General features: G+C 37.8%; 1 protein-coding gene across 2 annotated transcripts in view; it reads left to right on the top strand.

Annotated features, from left to right (window-relative positions):
* The window catches only part of FRY (FRY microtubule binding protein), a 192,352-nt gene that overhangs the window by 101,570 nt on the left and 64,925 nt on the right, over positions 1 to 25,857 (top strand). For both annotated transcript variants that reach the window (XM_082498322.1, XM_082498323.1), the window contains exons 25-36: positions 2,392 to 2,483; positions 2,674 to 2,846; positions 4,750 to 4,910; positions 5,757 to 5,867; positions 8,208 to 8,362; positions 10,416 to 10,515; positions 10,836 to 11,007; positions 12,789 to 13,045; positions 15,039 to 15,185; positions 19,170 to 19,338; positions 20,094 to 20,196; positions 22,912 to 22,988. In XM_082498322.1, the coding sequence (XP_082354448.1) occupies positions 2,392 to 2,483; positions 2,674 to 2,846; positions 4,750 to 4,910; positions 5,757 to 5,867; positions 8,208 to 8,362; positions 10,416 to 10,515; positions 10,836 to 11,007; positions 12,789 to 13,045; positions 15,039 to 15,185; positions 19,170 to 19,338; positions 20,094 to 20,196; positions 22,912 to 22,988 (1,717 nt within the window). The remainder of the gene's footprint in view (positions 1 to 2,391; positions 2,484 to 2,673; positions 2,847 to 4,749; positions 4,911 to 5,756; positions 5,868 to 8,207; positions 8,363 to 10,415; positions 10,516 to 10,835; positions 11,008 to 12,788; positions 13,046 to 15,038; positions 15,186 to 19,169; positions 19,339 to 20,093; positions 20,197 to 22,911; positions 22,989 to 25,857) is intronic.

The raw sequence follows: 25,857 nt of genomic DNA, 5'->3' as shown, positions 1-25,857 counted from the left end.
TAAGGCCCAGGTTACAAAACCACTGCTGTGGCTGCAAAACACCCCTCAGGTTAGAGCAGGCAGTTCGTGATAAGAAAATACTTAGCGATAATGCCTTGGGCCAGAGGAGCGTTGCACAAGTCGCACTAGGCAACGTGGTCATAGCCAGCCTTCTTGGGGCTCCCGGAGCAGTGTGAATTCGAGGCAGCCTATGCCGCTTGACTCTGGGGCCATGAACAGTCCCCGTCTCTGTTTGCCAGTGTAGACACAGCCATTGTGTCCATGCACCTCTGCTGAGAAGTCTGCACGGCTGCATACAGAAAGCAGTGTTGCTGCATTAATACCGTCCTCTCCCCAGGCTTGTTTACCTGGTTCTCAAGCAATTTCAAACTGTGTGTTCACTGCTCTGTCCTCCACGGCAGTTTCAGTAGGGTACCCTCATGGTGACTTGGTGTGCTGTCCTCGCATGCCAAGTGATAGTCTTTGGTGAAGAAGCCGCGCAGAGAATGGTGGTCAGGAAGAAGTTAAGTCATGAACAGGTGGAGAGAGGCTCTCAGCTATGCCCAATATGGAAATAAACAAAAACTAGTTCACCCGGCAGGCACTTCATTCACATTAAGTTTTGCGTGGACGATTCTTAATAATTCTGTGTTTGGCAAATGTGCGCTACCGTTTCCACTCTGGGTTTCTTCACACCTCAATTCACTTGCGAGCCTTCCATCCCTATGAAGTCTTTGATTTGAAGGTCACTTGTTTTGATACTGGGCAGAAGTGGATTAAGACACGTTAGTTCAGCCACTGCCTCTGCATTTCTGCCTGTGCACTATTGAAGGCATCTTAGACTTGAAAGGCCTTTTCTGGAAACCTACATATCCAGTCTACCCTCAGGAAAGGAATCACGAGAATGCAGAGGTTTACAGCATGCTGTAAGAGCAAATTTAGCACACGGAAATTTCAGTAGAGGAATATAAGAACAAGAGACTGCCATATTAATCCCTGTATTGCTCCTGATACGAAGAATTGGGCCACCTTCCTGCAGGCAGCACCACCCGTAAACCCAGGAGTCACTGTATGGGTCGTGTAGCTGTAGAGAACATGACAGCCCTCCCTGTCAGCAGGCAGGTATCCAACACATCAGAAATAACTTCCTTGAACTGACATATGCTATGACTAGAAAGAGCACAGCCAAGAACTGCAGGGGTAAACCAAAATGGGCATTACACAAGATCCGCCATGTGGGCACTGGCACAGAGCTTGGCAGATCGCCTCTGACTCTGTTGCAGGAGGCAGCAGAGCCTGTTAAACACTCTGTTACAATAAAACTGTTTTTTTCTCTCCGTGTGCTTCCTGGAATCTTGAAGGTGTAAAGGGAGAAAAACCCAGGGCTCTAAATAGGACATATGAAATGGCATAATTATTTGAATGAAACCTTTGGCTAGGATGCTGCAGCCTGCCAGTCCTGGGTCAGAACAACGGGGAGTATCACTTCCTTTTCCCAAGAGTCTGCTCCTGGCTGTCGGCAGAGCCGGAGTCCTAGGCAAGATGAGCCTTTGATCTGTATTGCCATTCTTACATTCTGAAGAGGAAATTTTGAGCTTTCTCTGAGCTTTTCTTGTTCTGGCAGCAAATTTCTTTGAGAGCAATAGCAGCTTTTTGACCTTCTCACATTCTTTGCTTAGTGGAGATGGGGAGTACAAAGAAACAAGTCAATTTAGCCCTTCAGCAAAGAACAGGCCTTGTTGCGTTCACATCTTTCAAGGCAAGATAGAAGACAGAAAGGGCAGCTTTCTAGAAGATAATGAGATACAATGAACCAGTTAACAACAGAGTAGTCCCGTTCCATGGGAGGAGTATGTTAACTGTGTGTACAACCGCTGCAGTCAACACATCCAAGAGTGTACCAGAGTGGTGTCTGTTAGGAGCTAACTTGAATATGGGTGATCACGTAGCTGCAGCATTGCCAAGTTCAAGAATGGAAAATCACCAGAATATTTTCCTGGTGTCTGGATATCTGTTCTGCACTTCTCAATGCTTCCAGCACCCAAAATAGGTGGTGTTAACCTAACATCCCTGCTACCTGAAGATAGCATGTTTTTTGGCACAGGAACCTTGAATTAATTTTTATCCAGTGTGTCATTTCATTTCCACATTTGCAATGAGGACTAAGGTAGCTGTTAACTGTTTGTTCAAAAATAGTTAACAAAGACAAAAATTTGATCATGTGTAGTTCTGTGTTGGTGTATAAACACACTGCTATGATGAAATATCCAAAAGCAGTCAAGTTTCTTCAGGAAGAAAATGCTTGAACTGGAATTCTTAAATCTCACTACTGTGCTGACATTTCTGAAGTTACTAGTTTTTAATGTATGCACCTATGCATATAAAAATCATTGTTTTTTTTTAAATTCCAAGAACAAGAAACGTCGAGAACGCCGAGATCTACTAAGACTGCAGTTACTGCGAATTTTTGAACTACTTGCTGATGCTGGTGTTATAAGTGACAGGTAGGACTATCACTTGTCATAAATAAGTGAAATAATTTTCAGTGTTTACAACACTGAGTTTATGTCATTATGTTCTTTGAAGAATTGTAAATTCTGTCAGATATTGGGAGATTTTTATTAATTTCTTCAGAAAGCTGAAGTATAACTACACTGTTACTCTGTATTAATGTACGACTTTCCTTCATGCTAGTACAAATGGAGCCTTAGAAAGAGATACATTAGCCCTTGGAGCCTTGTTCTTAGAGTATGTTGATCTGACTCGCATGCTTCTGGAGGCTGAAAATGATAAAGAAGTCGAAATCCTTAAGGATATGAGAGCACATTTCAGTGCAATGATTGCCAACTTGATTCAGTGTGTTCCAGGTATGGTGCTAAATTATCTTAATGTACAATGAAAATGCGTTTAATATATGTAGTGGAAAAGTATTTTTTTATTACCTTTTTCCTGTGCTTTTTTCACTGCTTGTGAATTGTCATATAATGAATGTAAAAGGGAATGTGGATAAAAATGTGTTCAAAAGTCCATTAAGAGTCAAATGAAAAAATAGTAAAGCTTGTTGAAGCTTGTAATATACATATATATAAGAATCATGTCTTTAAAAGCCCAGCAAAGAAATTGTCTGTGACGTCTAGGGGCTCCAGATTTCTTTGACATAAGGCCTTCTTTGCTTCCTTTTGGCTTTATTGCCAGACTATAAACTCAGACAGGGCTTGAAAAATATAGGTAGGTGCAGAAAAAGTACAATATTAATGTAATGAAAAACTTGCCTGAGGTGTTGAGACTATATCCTATGTTACCTGACTCCAGCTGCATAGCAAAGATTTCTCAAATTTTTTCATGTTTTTTATATATTGCAAGATCACTTCAGAAATGTAACGTAATTCCAATAGGAAAAAAAAAAGGATAAAGTCTGGAGATTACTCAGTCTATGATGTCTCCAGATCATTTATGACAGGACGTAAAAGCATTGGTAGCAACAAATAAGAAGGAATGCCAAAGAGTACAGTAAGGGAATAAATAATGAACACATGTTTTCATGTATGTTCCCAGTGTGCAAATTTTGTCGAAGTGGTATAGTTGCTTTCAACTGTGAGATGCACAAAAAGTACATAATAGTTGAACAAGATAAGGAAAAAATGGCATCCCTGCTATTCTCATTTAAGACAGTAAAAAAATACCCTTTGAGCTGAAGTTCTTAGCTGCTCCTAAGAAAAAAAATACTGAATTTCTTTCCTTTATTCCTTTTCTGAATGATGCTCATTAACGATATAGCATTTCTTCAGTAGTTATTTTGCCAGGAGTATTTGCAAAGGTGTTCCTCTCATTCTCATGTTCCACAGCGCACATGACAAATGACTGCGTGTTATATGAATTTTCCACAATGAAACAGCCATGTTGTATGTGTTGAGAGAATACAATAATAACTGATGCATTTCAATAATTCAGAAATGTGTTTTCTGCTAACAAGACAGCTTTAAAATACATCAATAACTAACAAAGCCATAACATTTAACTCCTAGCAAACAAATGCTTATTGTGTCAACATCTGTCATCTTTAGCCACTGTTCATATTGATTTGCATTAGTATTGTCTAGTTAGACTTTGTTGGTTTCCAGCACAGTTTCCAGGTGAAAAATAATTGGCCAGTAGCAGTTTGCCAATCTCTTTAATAAATGGAGTACTGCCTCTGCTATCATGTTTTACTTAGGGGAATTAAAACTACTGTTTAAAAGATTTCTCTTTTTTTTCTCCACATGGTTAAGAATTCATAGATATTATTCATTTGCTGAGGTAATTTAGCTGTTCAGAAAATATGCCACAGCATTTTCATAAAGAAACAGGCACCAAGTTTCTTTTATTTCTTGTCCCTACCTGTTACCGTATTAGAATTAAGCCATATGTATTGTTTGGGCTAGCATTTAAAAGATTGGGAAAAAAAAAGTAAATATTTGCCACCAAAGGAATGCAGGAGGCAGTGAAAAGCCCGATTCTATAACTTGTTTCTTGCATGCTGTTTCTAAAGTCAGATGTACATGTTTGTATAACCACACCTTAATTCAGAACTGAAGGTTCTTAGAAATGAGCTACATCTTGTTCACTGTTAGACTTTTAAAAGGAGCTTAGATACTTGGGAGTAAGTGTATGTTGAGCATTTAAGAGAAACTCCCTTTTTGTAGAAATTTGAAATTCATGTCATCATCTCTGCCACATGAATGTGTGTCTCACATTAACAAATCACAACAATTTCTATTTCTGTTCACTTAGTTCACCACAGGAGATTTCTCTTCCCTCAGCAGAGCTTGAGGCATCACCTGTTCATCTTGTTCAGCCAGTGGGCAGGACCTTTCAGTATTATGTTCACACCGCTGGACCGGTACAGTGATAGAAATCATCAGATTACAAGATATCAGTATTGTGCATTAAAGGTATTAAAGTTTCACTGTCAAAATCAGTAATAGCAGTTTTCTAGTCTAAATAAAAGTAATTGTGGGGTTTATTTTCTTTTATTTCACAGAAATTTGAATTGGGATACTTGATGCGGACTTCTATAGCCATATGTATGTGTACAGTGGTATCATAGAGTATAGCAGTATGAGCCACTGAAGTTCTGCATTTTTTCCTTTGTAGACACTTTTCAAGGCTAATTATTTTCAAAACCAGAGTGCATTTTAAAATTTTACGTAGCTGTTCATTAACAGCTTATCAGATTCAGTGAGGGGAGATTAGGGTCTGAAATTAAATATAGTACCAATTGGCTATCACATGCACATCTCAGGACTGCCTCCCACGCTTGCCTGGACACATGCTCAATAATAATAAAACACTTCTGCGGCAAAACCAGTTGCGGCTCACCCACAAAAGTAAACTGGGAAAATAATAACTTATGTACTTGTATAATCTGCATCACTTGGTGTACAACAATTTTAATTTCTGCAGAAAGATACTATTAAAAAATCTGTGTATTTTAATTGGTTTTGTGGCTTGATTTGTAAAGACTGGGTAAAATGATAAAATGTATCTTGAAGAATGGGGAAACTGGGCTGTAATATTCCTGCCAAAATGCTTAAATTCAGCATTATCTTGAAATCCAGTGACATCTATAGCAACATAATAATTGAATTCTAGCAAAATCAGCTGTTACCATTTTCACCATTGTTCCCTCAAAAATAAAATCAAGTTGCAGTCCTGTTAGCCTGGACCTGAGCTCAAATCAGTTTGGAAGGTTCATTCTTGTTACTTTTTTGTGTAACTTAAGTTCCTTGTGTTTTTAGGCCATGTCAGCTGTGCTCTGCTGTGGACCTGTATTTGATAATGTTGGTCTTTCCCCTGATGGATATCTTTACAAATGGCTTGATAACATTCTGGCTTGTCAAGATTTACGTGTAAGTACTCCTCAAAATGCAATACTGATGAATAATTTTAATCTCTCTACTGGGTGAGTAAAGAGTTTGTGGCTGTAAGAACTATAACTGTGTAAGTTCTCTTTTGAGCAGGAAACAATAGCTTTATGCAAGGTTCTAATACAAAAGTGTAATTAATTTAAAAGCATTAAAACATCAAAAGAATTATTATTTCTGAAAATATAATGTAGGTAAATAATAAGCCAAAAAATTGCCCTTCTGGCTCAGTGTTGCTTGCAACAGAAATTTGGGCTTTTCATCTGCTGATAAAGAAAGGTTAAAAATGGCTTGAGCTCAAAAATATTTATATTTCTATTTGGAGGACTTGCATCCACCTGCTTCAGGTTTCTGTGGAATAAGAATGTGAAACCCCTTCCTGCTTGGTAACACAGACGCTGATGAAACAAATCTGAGTGAAAACGAGTGGGTGGATCTTCCAAAGAAGTCAAGAGGATAGATGATTCAGGAGAGGAAAGAAAGATTTTTATTTTTTTTCTTTTTAAAGAAAGTATAACAGAATATTCTTGCAGTTTGCTGTTCCATTTCTGTGAAGATGCATTTTGACTTTGTAACTACTCAGTCATATTTCTGTACTTATAGCTGATTGGACTATCTCTTTGATTAAGGAGGAGTAGATTGGTGATTTAGATCAAATGGAGAGATGATCTTTCTCTTTGTGGTGTGTTGCATTTTGACCTGCTGTTCTCCCTAAAGTCTCCTAACAGCAGAGGTGACTGTGATTGCTAAAAAAATGCAAACAGCAAAGCCTAAAGGCTTGTGGAGGAGCTAGAGGATACACGCTGTAGAAATGATCATTCATTAGGAAAAAAAAGGTTGGACAAAGTAGAAGGAAGAAAGGATAGCTACAGAGAAAATCTTTCAGAAACTAGATATGTTGGTAAGGCTGGAGCTGTAAAGATATAAGTCATATATATAATCGAAATTCTTATGGATGTGGGAAGGAAACACACAGAACATGACAAAAGATACACTTCTCCTCCTGGCATGTTTTCATTATTCTCAACAAACAGTATATCACCATGTCTTATTGATCATTAGTATATACCACTCATAAAGTAACTGGGGACAAAAAATTACCTTTAACTTCTCCCCTTGAAGTGCAAATTTTGAATACGATAGGTGAAATTTGTTTCCCCTAAGGTAATCACTATAATTCACGATTAATCATTGTAACCAAGGACTGTAACTAAACTGCATTGCCTATACAACTAGTTCATATTTAGATAAGAAGGATCCTAACTGGTCCATTAACATCACCAAAACACAGAATCACAGATGGTAGGGGTTGGAAGGGACCTCTGGAGATCATCCAGTCCAACCCCCCTGCCAGAGCGGGGTCACCTACAGCAGGTTGCACAGGACAGCGTCCAGGCGGGTTTGGAATGTCTCCAGAGTGGGAGACTCCACAACCTCTCTGGGCAGCCTGTTCCAGTGCTCTGCCACCTTCAAAGGAAAGAAGTTCCTCCTCATGTTTAGGTGGAACTTTCTATGCTGCTTTCCAGTAGGTCAGCCCCTAACCTGTACTGATGCACGGGGTTATTCCTCCCCAGATGCACTACGCTACACTTGCCCTTGTTGAATTTCATAAGGTTTCTCTCTGCCCAGCTCTCCAGCCTGTCCAGGTCACACTGAATGGCAACACAGCCTTCTGGTGTGTCAGCCACCTCTCCCAGTTTTGATTAAATATAATTTACAGTCTTTACAGGTAGTTGCCTACACTTGGTGACAGAGTACTATTAGACATTAGTGTTGGTGTTCCAGTGCAATCCTGTACTGAAGGACCACAAAGGCATAGTCTTACTTGGGATGTGTTTGTAGCAGTGGTGGTACTAGGATTAAGTGATACAAGGTCTTTAGGGAGAGCTGTTAGATTGCTTGATGTAGTTGGATTAAACATACAGGTTTCCATAGCCCCAGGCTTGCAAAAGGTATTTTTCTTTGTCTGTCTTGCTTCTGTGTTAGTCAAAAGAAAGATAAACGTGAAAGTGTGTCTCTTCGTGAAACTCACATGAAGTAGGAAATAAACGTTTAGCAAATCAATTAACCAATACAAATGGAAGTTGACCAAGAACACCGATCAAGTGTCTTAGATTTTCCAAAGATTCTGCTTTCTTCTGTTTGTAATTTTGGAAACCTCCTTTAAACATTTTTCGTTTATGTAGTCTTCGTACATACCATTTTCTTTTACTTATTTTGAATATTCCGTTTTCTCCTTGTTTTGCCTATGTCACTCTAAGAATTGTAGAGAATGAATATACCTGATCTCACCAGTCATGTTTTGACATATGTTTATATGCTCAGGTTCATCAGCTTGGCTGTGAAGTTGTAGTCCTGTTGCTAGAATTGAATCCCGATCAAATCAATCTTTTCAACTGGGCTATAGATCGATGTTATACTGGATCATACCAGCTTGCCTCTGGATGTTTCAAAGCCATTGCAACTGTGTGTGGAAGCAGGTATTTCTTAATCTATTAATCTACAGTTTCAAATGTAAAGAAAACTGAAGGTTCAGCTTGTGTTGTAAAGAATTGTCGGTCACACGCTTACATTATATCCTCTCAAACAACTCTTGGGGACTGTATCACTTTATTTCCTTGATTCTGAAAACAAGGTGCTGTGCTTGGTAGAAGATGCTCTTACTATATGTATATTTGAAATCTGTGGCATTTTTATGCTATTTTGCTCAGGAAGATGCAAAATAATCACAACACTTTAATTTGAACATAGGTCATAAGTCTAGTTTCAGAAGATTTGGCGTGGTTTTTCGTATACTTTATAAAAGGAAAAATGCTTTAAATGTTACTAGTTTGAAAGTAGTTATTTTGTTCTTTTTCTAACTGGCTTTGCTTTGATTTTGTAACCGGTTCCTTTTCTGTAGACTGGTGTCATCATTGCTGCTAATGCTAAGCAAGCGCAATCTACATGAAGACACAAAATGCAAATACCGCTTTTGTGTCAGGCCTTCATAAAACTGTATCCCTTTTTCGGTGTTTTTTCAAGACAAAATTTATAGAGACATTCAGTGATAGTCTAAAAAATGAAGATAATTTGCATCTAATTAAAATAAATCTGAAAATTTTACTCTTGACAAAAAATAATTTGGCAAGATGTCTGATCAGCATAGTTCAATAGAGAAATACTTGGGATATAGCAAATCAAAATAATTCAAGTATTTTAGAATTTATCTGTAAAAATATTTTGTTCTTACAGGAATAACTAGACTATAGACTGCATTGTACTGAGATTTTAAAAACATGAATGGAATTTTGTATTTGCAAATCCTGTTATTTTAAGAGTTTTTTGGTTTAATGAACACATAAACATATCAGGTTTTCAGCCAGTCTTTTTTCCTCAGATTCTGTTACCTATGCCACTGTTTCCTAAAAATTAATCTTTCCCACACCTGCAATAAAAATTGAGAGTGTGATCTGCGTGATTTACTTTGAAGGGGAAGTCCAACTTCTATCAAATTGGGGATTTTTATTAATATTTGAAAGCTATTAACAGTTTTTCCTCTGTCATCTATCAACATGTATAGAGAGGCTACTGCTTAAACTAGTTGTAAAATGAGCAGTAGTGTATCTCATTGCTGATGTCTGTCTTTCTACAGAGAAGCTACTTCCCTTAACTTCTTTTTTATTATTCTTTTCTAAACTTAGCGGAAGGACAAAGAGACATGCACAGAGGTTAGATTGCAGCTAGTATTTGGAATTATCAAGAATGTCCCATACCACACATGTATCTGCCATATTTTTTAACGCTAAAATGTCCAAATGGGCATTCTGCAGCCATCCAGGAGCACAGTAGCTCACATCTAGGATGAGAAATAGGTGGTTCATAATTCAATCATCACGTGCATTTGCAAATCATCATGAGAAAGCAGAAACTTATTTAGTGAAAATCCAAATATTGTGACATGGGAATTGCTTTTTCTGGCAATATTCTCATTTAACATTTTAATATGTTTACCCTTACGATTAATATTGACTTTATAGATAGTGGACTTTTTGAAGCAATTCTTCACGTTTACTCTTTGAAAACAATTTTGATAGAAGTGTCTAACACCTGGAAATGTGGAAATGTTCATGTCAGAGATAGTGTCTTTTCTCCAAAGGGACTGTTTTAATTGCAGCTTAGCTTAAGAAGTACTTTATCCCTTGAAATTTTTGTGCTATCCATCTTCTCTCATGGGTGTTGGACTGTTCTGTAAACACTTTATGTTATAAATGTAAATGAATTAACAGTTACAGACACAGGTATTGCGTTTCTCGCTGTGGGTAACTCAGTGCATTCCTAAGCATTAGTCTAAGGTAATTATAAATAATCCCTCCTTTCTTTCCATTCACCAGATGGCCCTTTGATCAGCAGCATGTATTCATAAGAGCTCCCTTTCCCATATTCTGGTGGCAGAACAGAGAAAAGAAAGCTGCTCTTTAGACCGTATTACAGAGTGAATATAATCTGCATTCCTCACCAACATTCACAAAAATATGCTGTTTGTTCTTCTAGGAACTATCCTTTTGATATAGTGACGCTTTTAAACTTGGTGCTGTTCAAGGCATCTGACACCAACAGAGAGATTTATGAAATTTCCATGCAACTTATGCAGGCATGTATCAGCTACTTTTTTTTGAAACAACCAACTGCATGTGTCCTATCTTTGGGGTTTTGTGTTAACTTCTTATAAAGTACTATTTCTTTGCTTTTCAGTTTTGTTTTGAAAATAAACAGTTAGTTTTGTCTTAGCTGTGATTATTTATGGGAATATTTACATAAAAAATAATGGAAAATGTTAGTTATGGTGTCTATCAAATTTTGGAGAGTATACTCAGAAGCACATAGATCATTTTCTGATATGTAAACATGAAATGCTTGCGTTTCCTTAATTAATGGATTTTTACTGTCTCATTATTTTTTTCTGTTTCGCAGATCCTTGAATCGAAGCTTTTTGTTTATTCAAAAAAGGTAGCTGAGCAAAGACCCGGCAGTATCTTGTATGGTACGCATGGTCCACTGCCACCTCTTTACAGTGTCTCACTTACCCTTCTTTCATATGAACTAGCAAGGATGTATCCTGAACTTACCCTTCCACTTTTTTCAGGTACCTGTATCTATTTGACATATTATCTACTTTACATTTTTGTACAAATGGTAGAGTGCTAAGACATTTCCACCTGTGAACAGCATTTCTGTTTATAAATTTAGCTTGACCTGGTTTTATTCTAGTTCAGGGCAAATCAGATTTAGGAATGCAAGATATATTTCCAACAGGTACTTACGCAAATTACAGAACAGCTATTTAAAAACCTCAGTTGGGGATTCTGTGCTGCGTGTGCCATCTTAGGGTAACTTTGAAATTACAAGGGCCCTGGATAAGTTAAAGAGACATTGGCACTCTCTACTATAATGGGTTCTGGTGTTAAGCATAGTGATTCTTCTTATACATACGTTTATATAGATGATACTTGTGTTGATAGAATTCTTAATTTTATATAAACATGACTTTAACTTTGGGAAGATCGATTGCATGTGTCCAGTTTTACCAATGGTTCAAGTCACTCTGAATGACTGATCTCTACCTTCTCTTGTTTGCCACATCTGCAAGTCATTAATATCATTTTAATTTCATCAGGAATACATTTTGTCAGGGTTACTGAGAAAAACGTTAAAGAATCAGACCTGCAGGAGCACCATTCAGAATATGCCCACTCTGAGAGCATTCCTGGGAACAATTGCATTTTGAGACCTCTGCCTGTTTTAATCCATCATCTCATGTGTTGCTCTAGTTTTTAAATAAAGGAATGCAATGTCTGTAATCGTGGGAATTCTTACTGGCTCTTAAAAACGCTTTCTGTTGTTTTTACTCAGTCTGTAGGGACTGGAGGAAGGGTAAAGGAACAATACATCATCCATTTCTTAGTGCCCAAGATACCATGAGTTATAAATAATTGGTGTAGCGAAATTCTGATGGCTCATTTATCTTCAAAAAAGCAAATATTGTTCATTATTACTGTTACCATCTATTCACATTGCTCTAGTGGCTATGTTGTTTAAAAGAATTCAGATACATCAGTCCAAATCAGAGCCCCTTTCTATACATCTAGAATCGTAAGGAGAGAGAACAGTGTATATCGTGAAGATTTTTAAAAATCAGGCAGTGAGGAAAGAGAGGAAATGTTAACTGTAGTGATTTTACAGAAGAATTCTGGTAAAGAGAGCTAATATGTGGTTCGCCTTGGCAGGAAGCCTGTCACTTTATTTCTTATCCCAGATTTTCCAAATCCCTTTCCCTGACAGTGCCAGTTCTTTTTTTCATAAACTATATAAAGTGCTGTATACAGCATTCCTGGACTGGCAGCCGACTACAAATTTTACAGGGCTTCCCACACGAAATAAGGCTCCTAATATATGCAAGGTGTTTTTGTAAACTCAGTATAATAAGTGCTAAGATTTAAAATATAGCTTAGAAAAGTAGAAGCTGATGGGGAACTTCTAATTTTGCAGAACATTTTTTGTATGTTTATTGTAATTCTCCAAAAGCTCTTGAAATTCTAGAATAACAGCAAGTAACGGAATTATCCTTTTTCCTCTTTATTGACATCCTTTTCACTTAGTACATAATATGGCACAGTAACAATGACTGACTTTCTCTTTCTAAGCCCAGACTATGTTAGTTATTTTAGACAGAACACCTGACCAATTGCTTGCTATTATTGACCATTAAATTAATGTTTCTGTCAAGGAAGCCCAGATACGTGCTTCTGTATGCTTGTGGTTTGCAAGGTCAGATGGTCTAACACATCAGATATCTGATTTAAACTGTGTATATAAGGTTTCCTTCATAAACTAACATGTTGTCCTTTTCGACTCGTACTGGTTTAGAGGTAAGCCAGCGATTTCCAACAACACATCCGAATGGAAGACAGATCATGCTTACCTATCTGCTACCATGGCTTCATAATATTGAACTTGTAGACAACAGACTGCTCCTCCCTGGTTCAAGCCCTACCACTCCGGAAGATGAACTGAAGGATAAGGATGGGGAAATAGCAGTCACAAGTGGACTAAAAGGCAATGGCTGGGGCTCTCCTGAGGCCACCTCACTGGTTCTTAATAATCTCATGTATATGACAGCCAAGGTAAAAGAGCAAAACAAACAAACAAAAAACAACCCGTAAATCAGTTTCTGCAAAATTCAAACTTATGTTTCTTAAGCAAAAGGTACTTAGGCTTCTTCCGTCTGACACAAGAAATTTTGCAGTGGAACAGTCTATACTAATCAGACACAACCTTCATTTTGAAGAAGTTCCTTCACTTCTAAGGACAATGCCAAAACTGTTCCCTTTCAAAACATGAACAAAGAGAAGTATTTTACCCTTTTTAAAAAAAACCCAAACTTAAAAGTGAGCGCATTAAGGATTAGTTATAGAGGAACTAAGTTCACTTCCCTCCTGTATCACCTCCAGGTTAATGTCTAAGGCAGCAGATGAGAGTTTATTTGGGGGTGAGAATGAGCACCTGGAATTTGTCCTACTTAAGCTCTTGTACTTTCTAGGAAACACTTAAATATTCTTTAAGAGAGAGAAAAGGAAAAAATCAGAATAAATTTCTAAGGTGCTAGTTAAAGCATTCTTTTGTAAATGGGAAGATATTTTACATCTCAGATCCTGATAAAGGACCAGGGATTCCTTTTTTTTCAATTACTTTTTAATGTGAAATGCCTAAGCAGCTGGTGAAGAAGGTACTGGGAACCCATCTTTTCCTTCTCTTTGGTGAGTTGCAGGCTGCTATACTAGTATGCTGTGCCTGCTCTGCCACAGCTTTTATCGGATTAAGTACCTATGTCTAAACTGCTAAATAGATAAACTCCAGGAAGTAATTCCTGGTACCTTTGTCATAGGGGATGGAGCAGTTCACATTTGCTATCCTGTTCAGGGTTAATCCTCTTTTGAGCAGAATGTCTGTCTACGTGCTACGTAGCAGTTGATTCTGGATCTTGTCTCATGTTGAGGCTCTGTAACTAAAACTTATTATTTTGTGCACATTTTTTCATACGAGTATGTCTGAAGTCATGTGGGGGCTGTGCTTCAGCCCACCAGAATGTTTTTTGACACCTGTTGCGTATCCAGGGCATGATACTGCCTTATGAATTATCTGATGGTACAAACTCTCTAGGATGTTATTAGAGGAATTTTGTGGGTTGAAAACAGATGTGGCGCAGTCTCACCTTTACTGCCAACCAGCAGCAGCCCTTGGGGCAAGTTGCTTCCAAAACCACACAAAAGTTTTTCTTCTAGAGTGAACAAATATGCTTTCTTCAAACCATATTGATTGACCTAGCTTTGAGGCTCTGTGTGTGCTAAAGGAACTGGCACCTGGAAGTGCCACTGTAGATGACAGTAGATGTAGAAGCCAGTGACAGTGCAGATGTAGCTAATATGTATTAAATACTTTTCAGTAGAATAGCATGACCTGGAGATTACCACTCCTCTCCTAGCAGAATGTCAGTCTGTGCAGTGGTTAAAACAGTCTTCCTAAAGTGGGAGCCAAAGATTTTACGTAGGAAACAGAACAACTTCAATTCTAGACTCCTGCATCCTGGATGCGTGCACTAACCATTTCAGTGACAAAAGGGAGTCATTCCTATAACTGTGTTTTGCAAAAGAGAGCAAAAGCTGCTGGTTTTGCAATGTGGAAGCAAAGGACTGTCTAATGCTTTATTCTACGAGGATTTACTCAGGAGGGAGGTGCCGGATTGCTCAATACCATGAACGCTGAAGCACTTAGGTACAGACACGCAGAAACAGAACTTCATTTGCTTGAGCAGCTGTAAAGATGAAACCCAATAAACTGCTTGATTTTAGGAGCACCCTTTAAATTTACATTCCTGAAAGACTTTTTTTGTGATTTATGTCCTGAAAGACTTTTTTTGTGATTTATGTCCTTCTGAACCTAAATACTTTTAAATAGACTTTGTGCTTTGAAGTCTGTCAGGTAGCTTTTGAAAATACTGTTTTGTCACTGGTTACAGCATTTTACTGTTGCTTTTGCATGAGAAAATGCTCTAAAAGAGCATGCTGTAGTTTGGAGGTCGGCATATTTCAAGAAATGTCTGTTTCTGATCCTTTGCAGTATGGAGATGAAATTCCTGGACCAGAGATGGAAAATGTCTGGAATGCTTTGGCCAACAATGAAAAATGGAGTAACAACCTTAGGATAACACTGCAGTTTCTCATTAGTTTGTGTGGTGTTAGCAGTGATACCATCCTTTTACCTTATGTAAGTGTTCGCACTTTATTTTATTTACTGTTGGTGGCACAGGTTTTAATGAAGAAAACAGCTGTCACCTGTAGAAAATTAATCCCTGTTTCAAAAATAAGAAGTACCAACATATTCCCTAGCACACTGTACAAAATTAAATAGCAGGAATAAATGAGCCGAGAAACTGAAAGTCAAGGAAGGAAACAAGTAATGAGAATCTCAGTCTCCACCAGCGGAGCACACCTCATTTCAAGCAAAAGGTGGGCTTCTTTCAAGCAAAAAGCAACTTTGCACGTTTGTGGAAAGGGCCAGTAATATGGACTGGCCATAAATTACCAGAATGAAGGAGAAAAAATATTAGAAACATTTTATCATGTCAGAATTGCACAAAAACATGTGATTTTATATATAGATTTTAAATTTCATTAAAAAGACAAAATTACTGTTCAGGGGTTAAATAACTTGCATGAGAAATGAAGAGCAGTGAAAATACTAAATGCTTATAATTTTTCTCAGTAATCAATTAATTTACAAAGCTATTAGTTAAATTATGAAAGCCTTTAAACAGCAGATGTTTTATCATGAATGGGACATAACATGTTATGATCTTATTAGTTTGTTTGTTGTAAAAATTTAGATGTTCCTTCAGAAAAGCATGTAGTTTTAAGAAAGTGCTACATTCTGTTCTCCTTTAGCGGACTAAGGCTTTCTGTGGGACATCTCAAGCAACACAAGATATCTAACCTTTATAAGCTCTTTAGCATATCGACTTTTGCCTTTGCATGGCTCTCATGAATTCTGTAACTGTTGCTGCATTCTGCAAGTCAAACTGTGCAGGATATTGTTATTATTCAAGTTTAAATAAAATCAGGGCTGTCTGAGAAAAGCAAGATAGTCTCATTCCCATGTTCCTTATTGCTCAGTTGCTGGGTGAAACAGAATCTAAATTTAGTACATTTTCCAGCACAATTACAATATGCTGTTTTATTAGTTAGTCTCTTCCTATTGATTTCCATAAAATAAGTTTGAAGTTAATATTAATGTGATAAAACTTATCTAACCCCCCTCACAAACATACTTCATTTACAGCTGCTGAAATAACACTTTGCTTAAAGTGTTCATGGTGACTGCTAAGCATAATAGAATGAAACAAATATAGTAGACCATAAAAATTTTCAAGATGTTGTTATAGTTCCATAGACATCCTGTTGGTTTCCTTTTATTTGTAGGTTTTACTGTTGTATATTATCAAATCAGTGTATATATATGCCAGGTTAGTATTGCCTAGCTAATCAAAAGAGGAAAGATTTGAAAGTACAGTTGCTGTAAGAACAAGCTCAAGGTTTATATGAGAAGAAAACAAAGGGGTGGGTTCCAAATACCTTGAGGATAATGAAGATCTTTCCATCAATTGTGACAGAGCCTCCCCATTCTGTGTTGACTGTGCTTTGAGCAGGAGGTTAAATGAGAGACCTTCCAGGTCCTTTCCAACCCGACTGATCCTACAATTTATGACAAGCTTGGGATTGGGTCCAAAGGTGGCCTCCATCAGGAGGAACTATGTTGGCAGAGAACAAGTGGAAGTCAGTGAGATAAGAGAGAAAATGAGGACTGTTGTATTTCTGACTGCTCAAAAAAGGAATAGGGACAGTGGGAAGGAGTAGTCCTGTCCTGAATATGTATTCTTTCTGCTAAATCTGTAGCCTGATTGGAAACGCCTAATAACGCGGTCACCCCTTGCCCAGGAGCCCCTCACATATTTCACCCACACCCCATCCAGGTAATTGCCAACCCAGAGTTTTCAACACGCCCTTTTTCCAAAACTGTTGCCATCCCACAGCTCTGAGCAGCTTACCTCAAACCCCCTTACTACCTGTAGCACTTCTTCTTTCTTCAAATTCTTTCTGAACCTCCTTGCCTAGAAACCTTGGCTCTCACAGTCCTGTCTTCCTCCAAGACAATACACTCCTCTTACTCCATAAAGACAGCACTCTGTTTTGGTGTCTCCATCTTCATCTGCTCGGCACCTCCTATTTGGCCTGTGGGACTTCTCTGCTCTCCCTCCCAGGCTTCCAGTGGCTGTTAACAAGACAGTAAGGTCTTCACTAGTGGCTGCAGCTGACAAGGTTCCTGTGTTCTCTGCCACTATTGTTAGTCTGTGTTTTATAATGTTGAGTTAAAAGTGTGATTCTTGGATTTTGCAAAATCTGAAGAAGTTTTCAACATCTGTAGGAAGCCTGACTGTGCTTATGAGTCATCCCTTAATTGACACTTTTGTCTGGAGCAGGGAAACACACCGTGCTTATCACACGTGTCTGCTTAGCGTTTTGATAATGCCCTGGAGTTACAGATAAGAAATCATACCTAACTCTGCTAACTACACAAGACTGCAGGTACTATAAACACGTGTCTTCCATTATCATCTAGATAACACATACACATTAGCAAATAAAGATAATTTGAACAGTTTATCAGCACTGTTCCAGCTCACCTGGGCTCAAAAGACCACGCAGTTGAAAGATTGCCAGTTTATACATCTCCTTTTAGAGCTCTCTGTGCCCCAAGGCAGTCATCAGCTGCCTCATGCCTTCAGCCATCTGTTCTGCCTGTGTGGGTCCAAGCCAAAAACATGCCTCAGTTTTTTTTTAATCAGCTAAATTCATTGTTTTGTCTCTTGTGTTTCCTTTAAGCATTTTTTCTCAGTGCCCCAGTGCAAATTGCTGAGCTGTCCTTTTTTTAAATAAGTACTGAAAGATTTCTTAGAATATTTACAGTTCAGAAACCTCTTCAGCAAAGGCTCAGTGTAGGGAACGTAACCCCTTCTGGAGTGAAAGAAGCTGGAAGTGGCACTGTGAGCCCAACTAGAAATGAGCCTTAGAAAGGAGGTAGATTTGTATCTGGAAAGTCCCTGGAAAATTTTTAGCACAGTGGAGTAAAAGAGGCTTTGAATATGTGAATTTTCTCTAATCAGAAGAAAAGGAGAGAAAAAAAGAGGGAAAGAGAAGCAGTCAGAAAGTTATTTTAATGGAAGTATTTAAGAATATAAGAACAGCAATACTTGGTGAGGCCAACAGGCAATTCAGTCCAGTCTATTAGCTCCACTATAAGCAGCTGTTTAGGGTCATCTTTAAAAACGAGACGGCAAGCACAGAGGGATGCTTCCCCATATGGTCTCCCAGCTCCAGCAATTTATGAATCAAATGTTTTTGAGCCGGAGAGAGTCTCTGCTTTTAATAGCAATCAGGCGTTTTTTCCCTCAAGAATTCAGTGTAATTTGATCTCAGTATCTCAACAGTCCTCACTGCTGCGGTGCATACAGTAAGGGTTGAGGTCTTGTTAAAAGATTTATAGAAATTCCCAGAATTTCTATAACTATACTCTCAGATTTTTCAAATCAGGATGCGTGAAGTCTGTATACATGATTTCTCTGCCTTTCTTCCATGTGCTATTACTTTGATGACAGATATGAGTAGCTACTCAGAGCCTGGCTTATTCTTTGTGGCTACAGCTACCTCTTTCACATCAGCCGTATGTGGAAATATAGGCATGAAGTTTTGGGTGGATCTAGCTTTCTAGATGAGGTTTGCTCTATTTAAGAGAGTAAGGTTCATCTTCAGTGGAAATCACATACTGAAACTATAAATCCCTGAGCGTGATTCAGAGTTAATGCTGATATCCTTAAATGGTAGGTACAAAATTAGGTGGGTTTTGTATATGTCCATGTTATATAGTTATAGACATAAACAGCTCATTTGTGGATGGTAAGCAAAAAACTTTGGGGTAATTATATCACAGATTCACTCTGCTGGGGAAATGATCTTGATATCCAAGTGAGCAGTTTTATGTTTGTATGAACAAGACGGGTACGGTTGTATGGTTGTGGTGTCTGTCCAGAAGTAACATTTGAATTCTTGATCTTTTCAATATCGCTGTGTAACATGTATTGATTTCTTTGGAAATTCGCTTTAGGCAGAGTTTAATAACTGTTATTTTCTTCTCTAGATAAAAAAGGTTGCAATATATCTATGTCGCAACAACACCATTCAGACAATGGAAGAGCTTCTTTTTGAGCTGCAGCAAACCGACCCAGTGAACCCAATAGTCCAACATTGTGATAATCCTCCATTTTACCGTTTTGCTGCCAGCAACAAAGCCTCAGCTGCAGCTTCTGGTATGACCTAAATACACCTTTCAGTTATGCTCTCCCGCTCTTTTGAGTCTTCATCTCTTTGAAAAAACAATCTCTTGCTTTTGAACCCATTCAGATCTGTGTATATATAAAGTGCAAATTTCAAGGCCTTGTTGCATATTTAAATTATAGTTCTTTTTGATACCTAATGATATATATGCTTTGTAAACATATGCTTAATTCTCTCAACTATTTTATTAGGATATTACCAATGTTTGGTGCTGTTTGGAACTCATGTGAGGTAGTTCTCCTACCACTAGTTTCTCAGAACAAGAAGTCATGGTCAACGCTGTGATCACAGCAGATGATACATCAAAGCAGCGGAGTTTCCTGAAAAATGAGAGCCTCAGCTGTGTGGCAATTCTGTTTTCAAAGGCCTAATGCTATTTCCAAGCTGCAATAGTCAAAGATACTTAAGAGACACCAACCCCAAATTTAACCTTGTCAATGTTTTACCAAATTCTTGAAAAACAATAGGTTAAGTCACCTGAGAATGAGCTTAATTCAAGGAGTGGCAGAGCATCATTATGTTGGTGTAGCCCTCAAAGCGTGAAACTTTATGCCATTCAGCCATGCAAGCAGGTCCTGGTTTGTAGAGGTAACAGTGTTCATTTACATGCGCTAGTAGTTGCAGGGTGATCACTTTGCTAAAAAAAATTTAAGCTATGGACTTTTACTGCTTTTCAAATACTGTCTGCTGCATGTAACGGGTGTTCTTATTGCCATCTCATATACAGGAACGACCTCTAGCAGTAACACTGTTGTAGCTGGCCAAGATAGTTTTCCTGATGTAGAGGAGAACAGAATGGTGAAAGAGACTGATGAAAGGTTTGTGGTTTGGTGTTTTTTTCTCAAAAATGTATGTGTTTTCCTAGGCTAAGGGTGAGATGTTAGACAAAGTTCTGCATTGTTTTGTAAGGAACTCTGATGCTCAGACTGATCTCAGTAAGACCATTTTAAAATGAGCATATGTAAAAGTTTTTAAAAGAAAGCTGTTCACGTGACTATAGTTTCTGACTGTTGTTTAATAATACATTGCAGAGGAACATCTGTTAAACCTACGTTGGATGAATTGCCCTAAGTAGATTGTGCATTTGAAGGAATTATCCACAAAGGAGAAAGAAAATCAAGAGTGTGTACCAAATAATAATTACTAAAATCTTAATGAAAAATCAGGTGTAATCACACCTTTTGATTTCATGGACAGTGAGGAAAATTTAGTATGCAGATTTGTATCCATGATTGCAAGGACACCTCCTTTGTCTGGATAAAACATCTTACAGAGGAAAGCTATGTATTTTGCTTAGAAATCATATATTCAGTTTAGCCTTTTTCCACTTATGGTACATACTGACAAATGATAAATGAATAAATGCAAAGCTTAAGGGCCATCAGATCCTCAAGCACAGATAGATATATTTCTTCTCTCACTGAAACCATCTTATTTTTGTAAGAGAACTTTGAACGTCTTCTAATAGCATTGATTCATAAGTGTATTAGTATTACGTTAGTCTGTTGTTCCTGATCGCTGTCACTAGTGTTACTTAAGTAGTTCACCCCACCTTCCATAGGTTCAGGGCTTAGAGGTACAGAGACAACTACATGAGCAAACTTTTCTGTACTTCAGCACCTTTTGAATTCCTTGCCTTCTACGTGTTGTAAGCATGAGTAGCATTTTATCAGGTTATTTATGTCTGTCTGCTAATTTAAATGTGAGTGAAAAATGGCAGTCATCTTAAGTACTAAGTAAGGTTTCAAACTACTAGGAAAGAGGATTTCACTCAAAAGGATGGTTTTCAGCATATGCACTAGAAATGTACTTAAAAGGAAGATAAAACCATTTCTCCTCTGATCATTTTTTTTCAATTCTTTACATAAATGTTTATGGCTATATAGTTTTAAGTTAGATTTTTGTTTAGTTGATTTGCAGGTAAGTTGAGCAAAATTAATCTCATGCTATACTTTAAATCTAACTGTGTTTTCAGGGTTTCTTATCTTACGTAAATTTTAAATGTGACTCCAAAAAGGTTTTCAGCATTCAAATCTGCCAGAGACTATATGATAAAAATTTAAGGAAGATTACAAAAGTTCTGATACTGGTATTCTGATTCCTGCTGAAAGACTCCTCAGAAAACAATGTAAAATAATTTGCCTGAATTCATTGCTGGCACTTATGTTACCAGAGACACTAGCTGCTGTGAGTGCATCTGCACTTCAAAACCAATGTGTCAATCTTAGAATGCCCATTAATACTAACTTCATGTGTCAAGACACACTAAATAATGTTTATGGATGGTAATAGATTGTAAACAAACTATTCTCATAAATGCGGGCATTTTTTTTAATAATACAAAGCTAATTAGAAGATACCTATGTTTTTACGTTGATGCAATATGATGTAAAATGCCCTGCTCGCAAATAATTTCTGTGACCTGTATACTCCATTTGTTTCATACATGATAGAATTCATCTCTGCATATTTCTTCATAATTTTTTCCTTAACTTTATTCTTCTTTTATTTTTTTATGCCAGATAAATATGCCAGTAATTGTCAGTTTGTACATATTTATTAAGGGAATTTATTATAATATAGGCGAATCAGATACTGGAAAGACAGAAAGTGGCAGAATTAAGATGGCTCATGATGCTTTTTTGTCACCTCCATGATAAATTTATTGTGTGTGCCATTATGAGACAGACATGCTTTGGAAACAGCATAATATTTCAATGTATAATTAAATACCCTGCAATAATATGTTTGCACATTAGTAAGAAATTGAACTGAATGTTGCATAGGGAACCTTCTGTCTTGTTTTGTTTGATATAGTTTTTTTAACATGGTTATTTGTAATTAATTGCCTAGCTTTGCAGAAATGGTGATGTTTTTACATCATCACTAATGCATGAGCCTCCAGTATGGCACCTCCCACTCCACTTCAGGCCTGAATACACTGACAGCACGAGGAGGTGGAGGAAGCCAAGGGAGCTCACCAGTAAAAGTTAGCTTATTGTGGATCTGCGGCAGATTTGAGGACAGCTTTGTTCCGGCTCTTGTATCCCATAACTCCTCTGCTAGATCTGCTCTGGCAGTTGCTGGATTTTCCTATTGAAGGGCGATCTGCTACAGCTTTTGCTGCTTGATACATGGGCGAGCTTGACTTTGGACTATTCAGATAGTTACTGCTTTAGCAGGTTGCTACAATTTTACTCATGAACACGGGGCTGTGACAAAATACTAGCTGTGAACAGTTTCCATCTCAGTTCAGCGTTAGCACAGTTTCTTGCTTCAAGAAAATCACACGTTTGCAGCATGAGAATTTTCCCTGAATTTTAAAAGCTTGTGACACAGGAGCACACTGTTAGAACTTTTCAGAAACTGGCAGCAAAAATTGTCTTTTGTGGAAAGAAACAGCATTACATTCACATTGCTGTCTACTCCCGTATAGAAGTGCATGCTTAAGGAAATGCTTTTTTTTGTAGACTAAGCTTATAGTCCAGAAGTTTAATGTCAGCCTGTGTTTTTAATGAAGATTTTTCTTGTGTTTGAAGGTTCAGTAATGTAATCAGAGCACATACCCGACTAGAATCAAGGTACAGTAATAGCTCCGGAGGATCTTATGATGATGACAAAAGTAAGTTTTATTATTCAATTATTTGATGAAATGTCTGGTGTTTTGGTGGGAGAGGAAAACATTCTTATGACTGGTGGAGGCTCTCTGTTTAACAGTAGTGTAGCATCACCATACCGGGAGTGTCCTTATTTTACCTGGGCTCAGTCAAACCTATTTAAAGGCCAGAGAAGTTCATAGAAGGCAGCAGCAGAGAATCCTTCAGACAGTAACACCTTGAACCTGTCATACATGGCAAGGCGAAAGACTTCCAAGAGCATTACAGCGAGTACTTTGGATTGTGCCCTTTGCCAGTATTTCCCTCCAAATCAAGTGCTGTTATATGAGCGCGAAGAAGAGATTCAGGAGTTTCCGAAAATGAGGGCTTATCTCCCCTTTAGCTTTACTCTGCAGTCTGCAACCAGTTTCTGGCCACACTGTGCAAACCTGTGTTAGAGGAAGGAGTGAGACAGGGCTCCTGAGCACACTTGTTCTTTGTGTGTTTGTGTTAAACGGACACTTAATACTCAGCAGAGACTCCAAAGAAAACCAAGATATTTCTGTCAACTACTGAAGGACAGTCTAAATTTTAGAAGTTAGATGGTTTGTCTTCTTTTCTGGAGTGAATTATAAGGAAGCCAATCTACAGATTTCGGTTAGGCCCTTACCAAATGTAAAAAAGGCAAGACCTTTTTATTGACTTTCATGTCTGGCTTAATAAAGCCAGGTCAAATAACATAGGGGTCATAGTGTCTTGTCTTGGTGCTATGAACGCCATTTTGGGACAGTATTTAGACATAAAAATTAAGATTTCATATATTCTTTAATCCAAGTAATTTTTTGCCAATACTCTTCTGCAAAATATGGAAACACATGCGATACGATAGGATAATTTAATGTATATCAACAACTATTTTTCATAATTATGAACCACAATATTTACAAAATATTGTGTATGTACATACACAGTATTTAAATACACAAAAATTGTGCAACATATTAAACTCAGTGGGCTTTAGTACACTTGTCTTGTTTTTCATATGGCTTTCTAGTGCTGCAGCTACTAAAAATGCTTCAGCAGATGTTAATTGCAGCACCAGCACTAATCTGATCTGCATGAGCAATCTTTCAAAACAGAGCAATGTTTATATTATCAGAACATTCTTCACAAGTAGCTGGTTTTTACAAGAGCTTAGAGTAATAAAAGGTTAAAAAATACTGAACTTTTCTTCGCTCTTTTGGAATGTCTCCCCAAGCCAGTGTCCAAATGTTTTTCGCTGCCTGTACCTGCAAGCTTTATAGTACTGTGAATAATTATGCAAGGCTTGCTTCTCACAGAGGTTCCTTCTGCAAATATATGAATACCTAGATGTGAACTAAAATACATTTTACTTAGCTACTGACATTTATATAGAACTCTGAAAGAAAGAGTAATTCTTAACACCATTTGTCATTCTACAAAATAAATAATGTAACCTCCATTAAGAAAGTGCAACTTATCCCCTCTGGCAGGCAGCCCAGGCTGCAAAGGGGTTGGTGGTATGGCTTCTCTCTTCTCTCCAGTCTACTTGAGCATACATGTATTGCTGAGGATATAAATAGGGAACAGAACTCTGCAGTACAGAAACTCTTTTGTTCGGGCAAAGATTGTATGTTAAGGTGCAAAGTGCTTCTTTTTTTTCTCAGTCTGCACATAAACCTGTGAAAACATGAGTGAGGAACTAGGTCTTAGTGTGGACTTCATGAAGCAGTTTTATGTGAAACACTTAAATTGGTAGTAATAAGTAGTGACTGTGCAGTGCTTTTTATATGAAAAGCATCTGGCAAACATTATCTGGTTAATCCTTAGAAGATGAATATGTGAAAATGCTCTACTTTGCTACATTATTAGGTCAGTTTATTCTTCGTTATCTGTAACTAATAAGTCATTCTCCAGAGGATGAGAGAAATAAGTAGAGGTCTAAATCATAAAGATGTAAAGTGCTTCTTGGAAGGCTAACACTGAAGAATGGGAATGATAAAGTTGGTATTTTAGTAATAATTGGAGGAGCAGCTACTGCACTGAAGGGCTCCTGAAGACCTGGAAACCTGAAGATGTTTTGTCAAAACCAAGAAGTGATGTGCATTAGAGGACGCTAGCTCTCATACTTTTGTAGGCATCAAAACAGTTTTCTTTCCTGTGGCAAAGCCAACAAGCATCAGACACATGCTGTTAAAAAAAGGAAAGTGCTGAGAGTGTCAAACGTACCTAAAATACAAAAGTGTAACAAAAACCCAGAGCAAAAAATAATGCTCTCATTAAAAAATCACAGAGGGCAACGTTAGGATATATGTCAAGAGCAGGCCAGGAAAGGGTACTTTCCATGGCAGTGTATTGCAGACTGCCAGACCTGAGAAATAAAAACTGACCAATGGGAAAATTGAGAAGAATGAGAGGGAACAAAATACAGGAGAGATGAAGAAAGCTGCGCAGCTGAGAGAAGACAGAAAGTGGTGGAAATAACTTACTTGACCCATTGCAGATAAAGAAGTGGAAGAAAAAAACCTATTGCTTATTAACAGAGCAGCTGTCATACTGAAGCAAAGTTAGATACATCTCTGAGAAATTCAGGAGATAGATAATTCATCCCCGTTGAAAGAAAATTACCCTGAAGATGTCTTTTGCATTCCTTATGCTTCCTTCCTAATTCAGGACATTTAACTTCTGCTTTTGTGGCATCACTCAGCAGGGCACTGGTGAGGAGTTGCAAGAATGTGTCACTGGTACGTGGCTCCTTGCAGCAGACGGCTTCTGAAAGCAGCTTCACTGGCTGAACTTTTCTCTCATTTTTGAAGAGAAAGTCTGTTGCTTGGTGCTTTGCGATCTGGATCCAAAGCTAAGTGACAGCAGGGA

This window comes from Vanellus vanellus, assembly GCF_965231255.1.
Source record: "Vanellus vanellus genome assembly, chromosome: 1".
NCBI classification, from domain to species: Eukaryota; Metazoa; Chordata; class Aves; order Charadriiformes; family Charadriidae; genus Vanellus; species Vanellus vanellus.
This window is presented reverse-complemented; position numbering and strand designations above follow the sequence as displayed.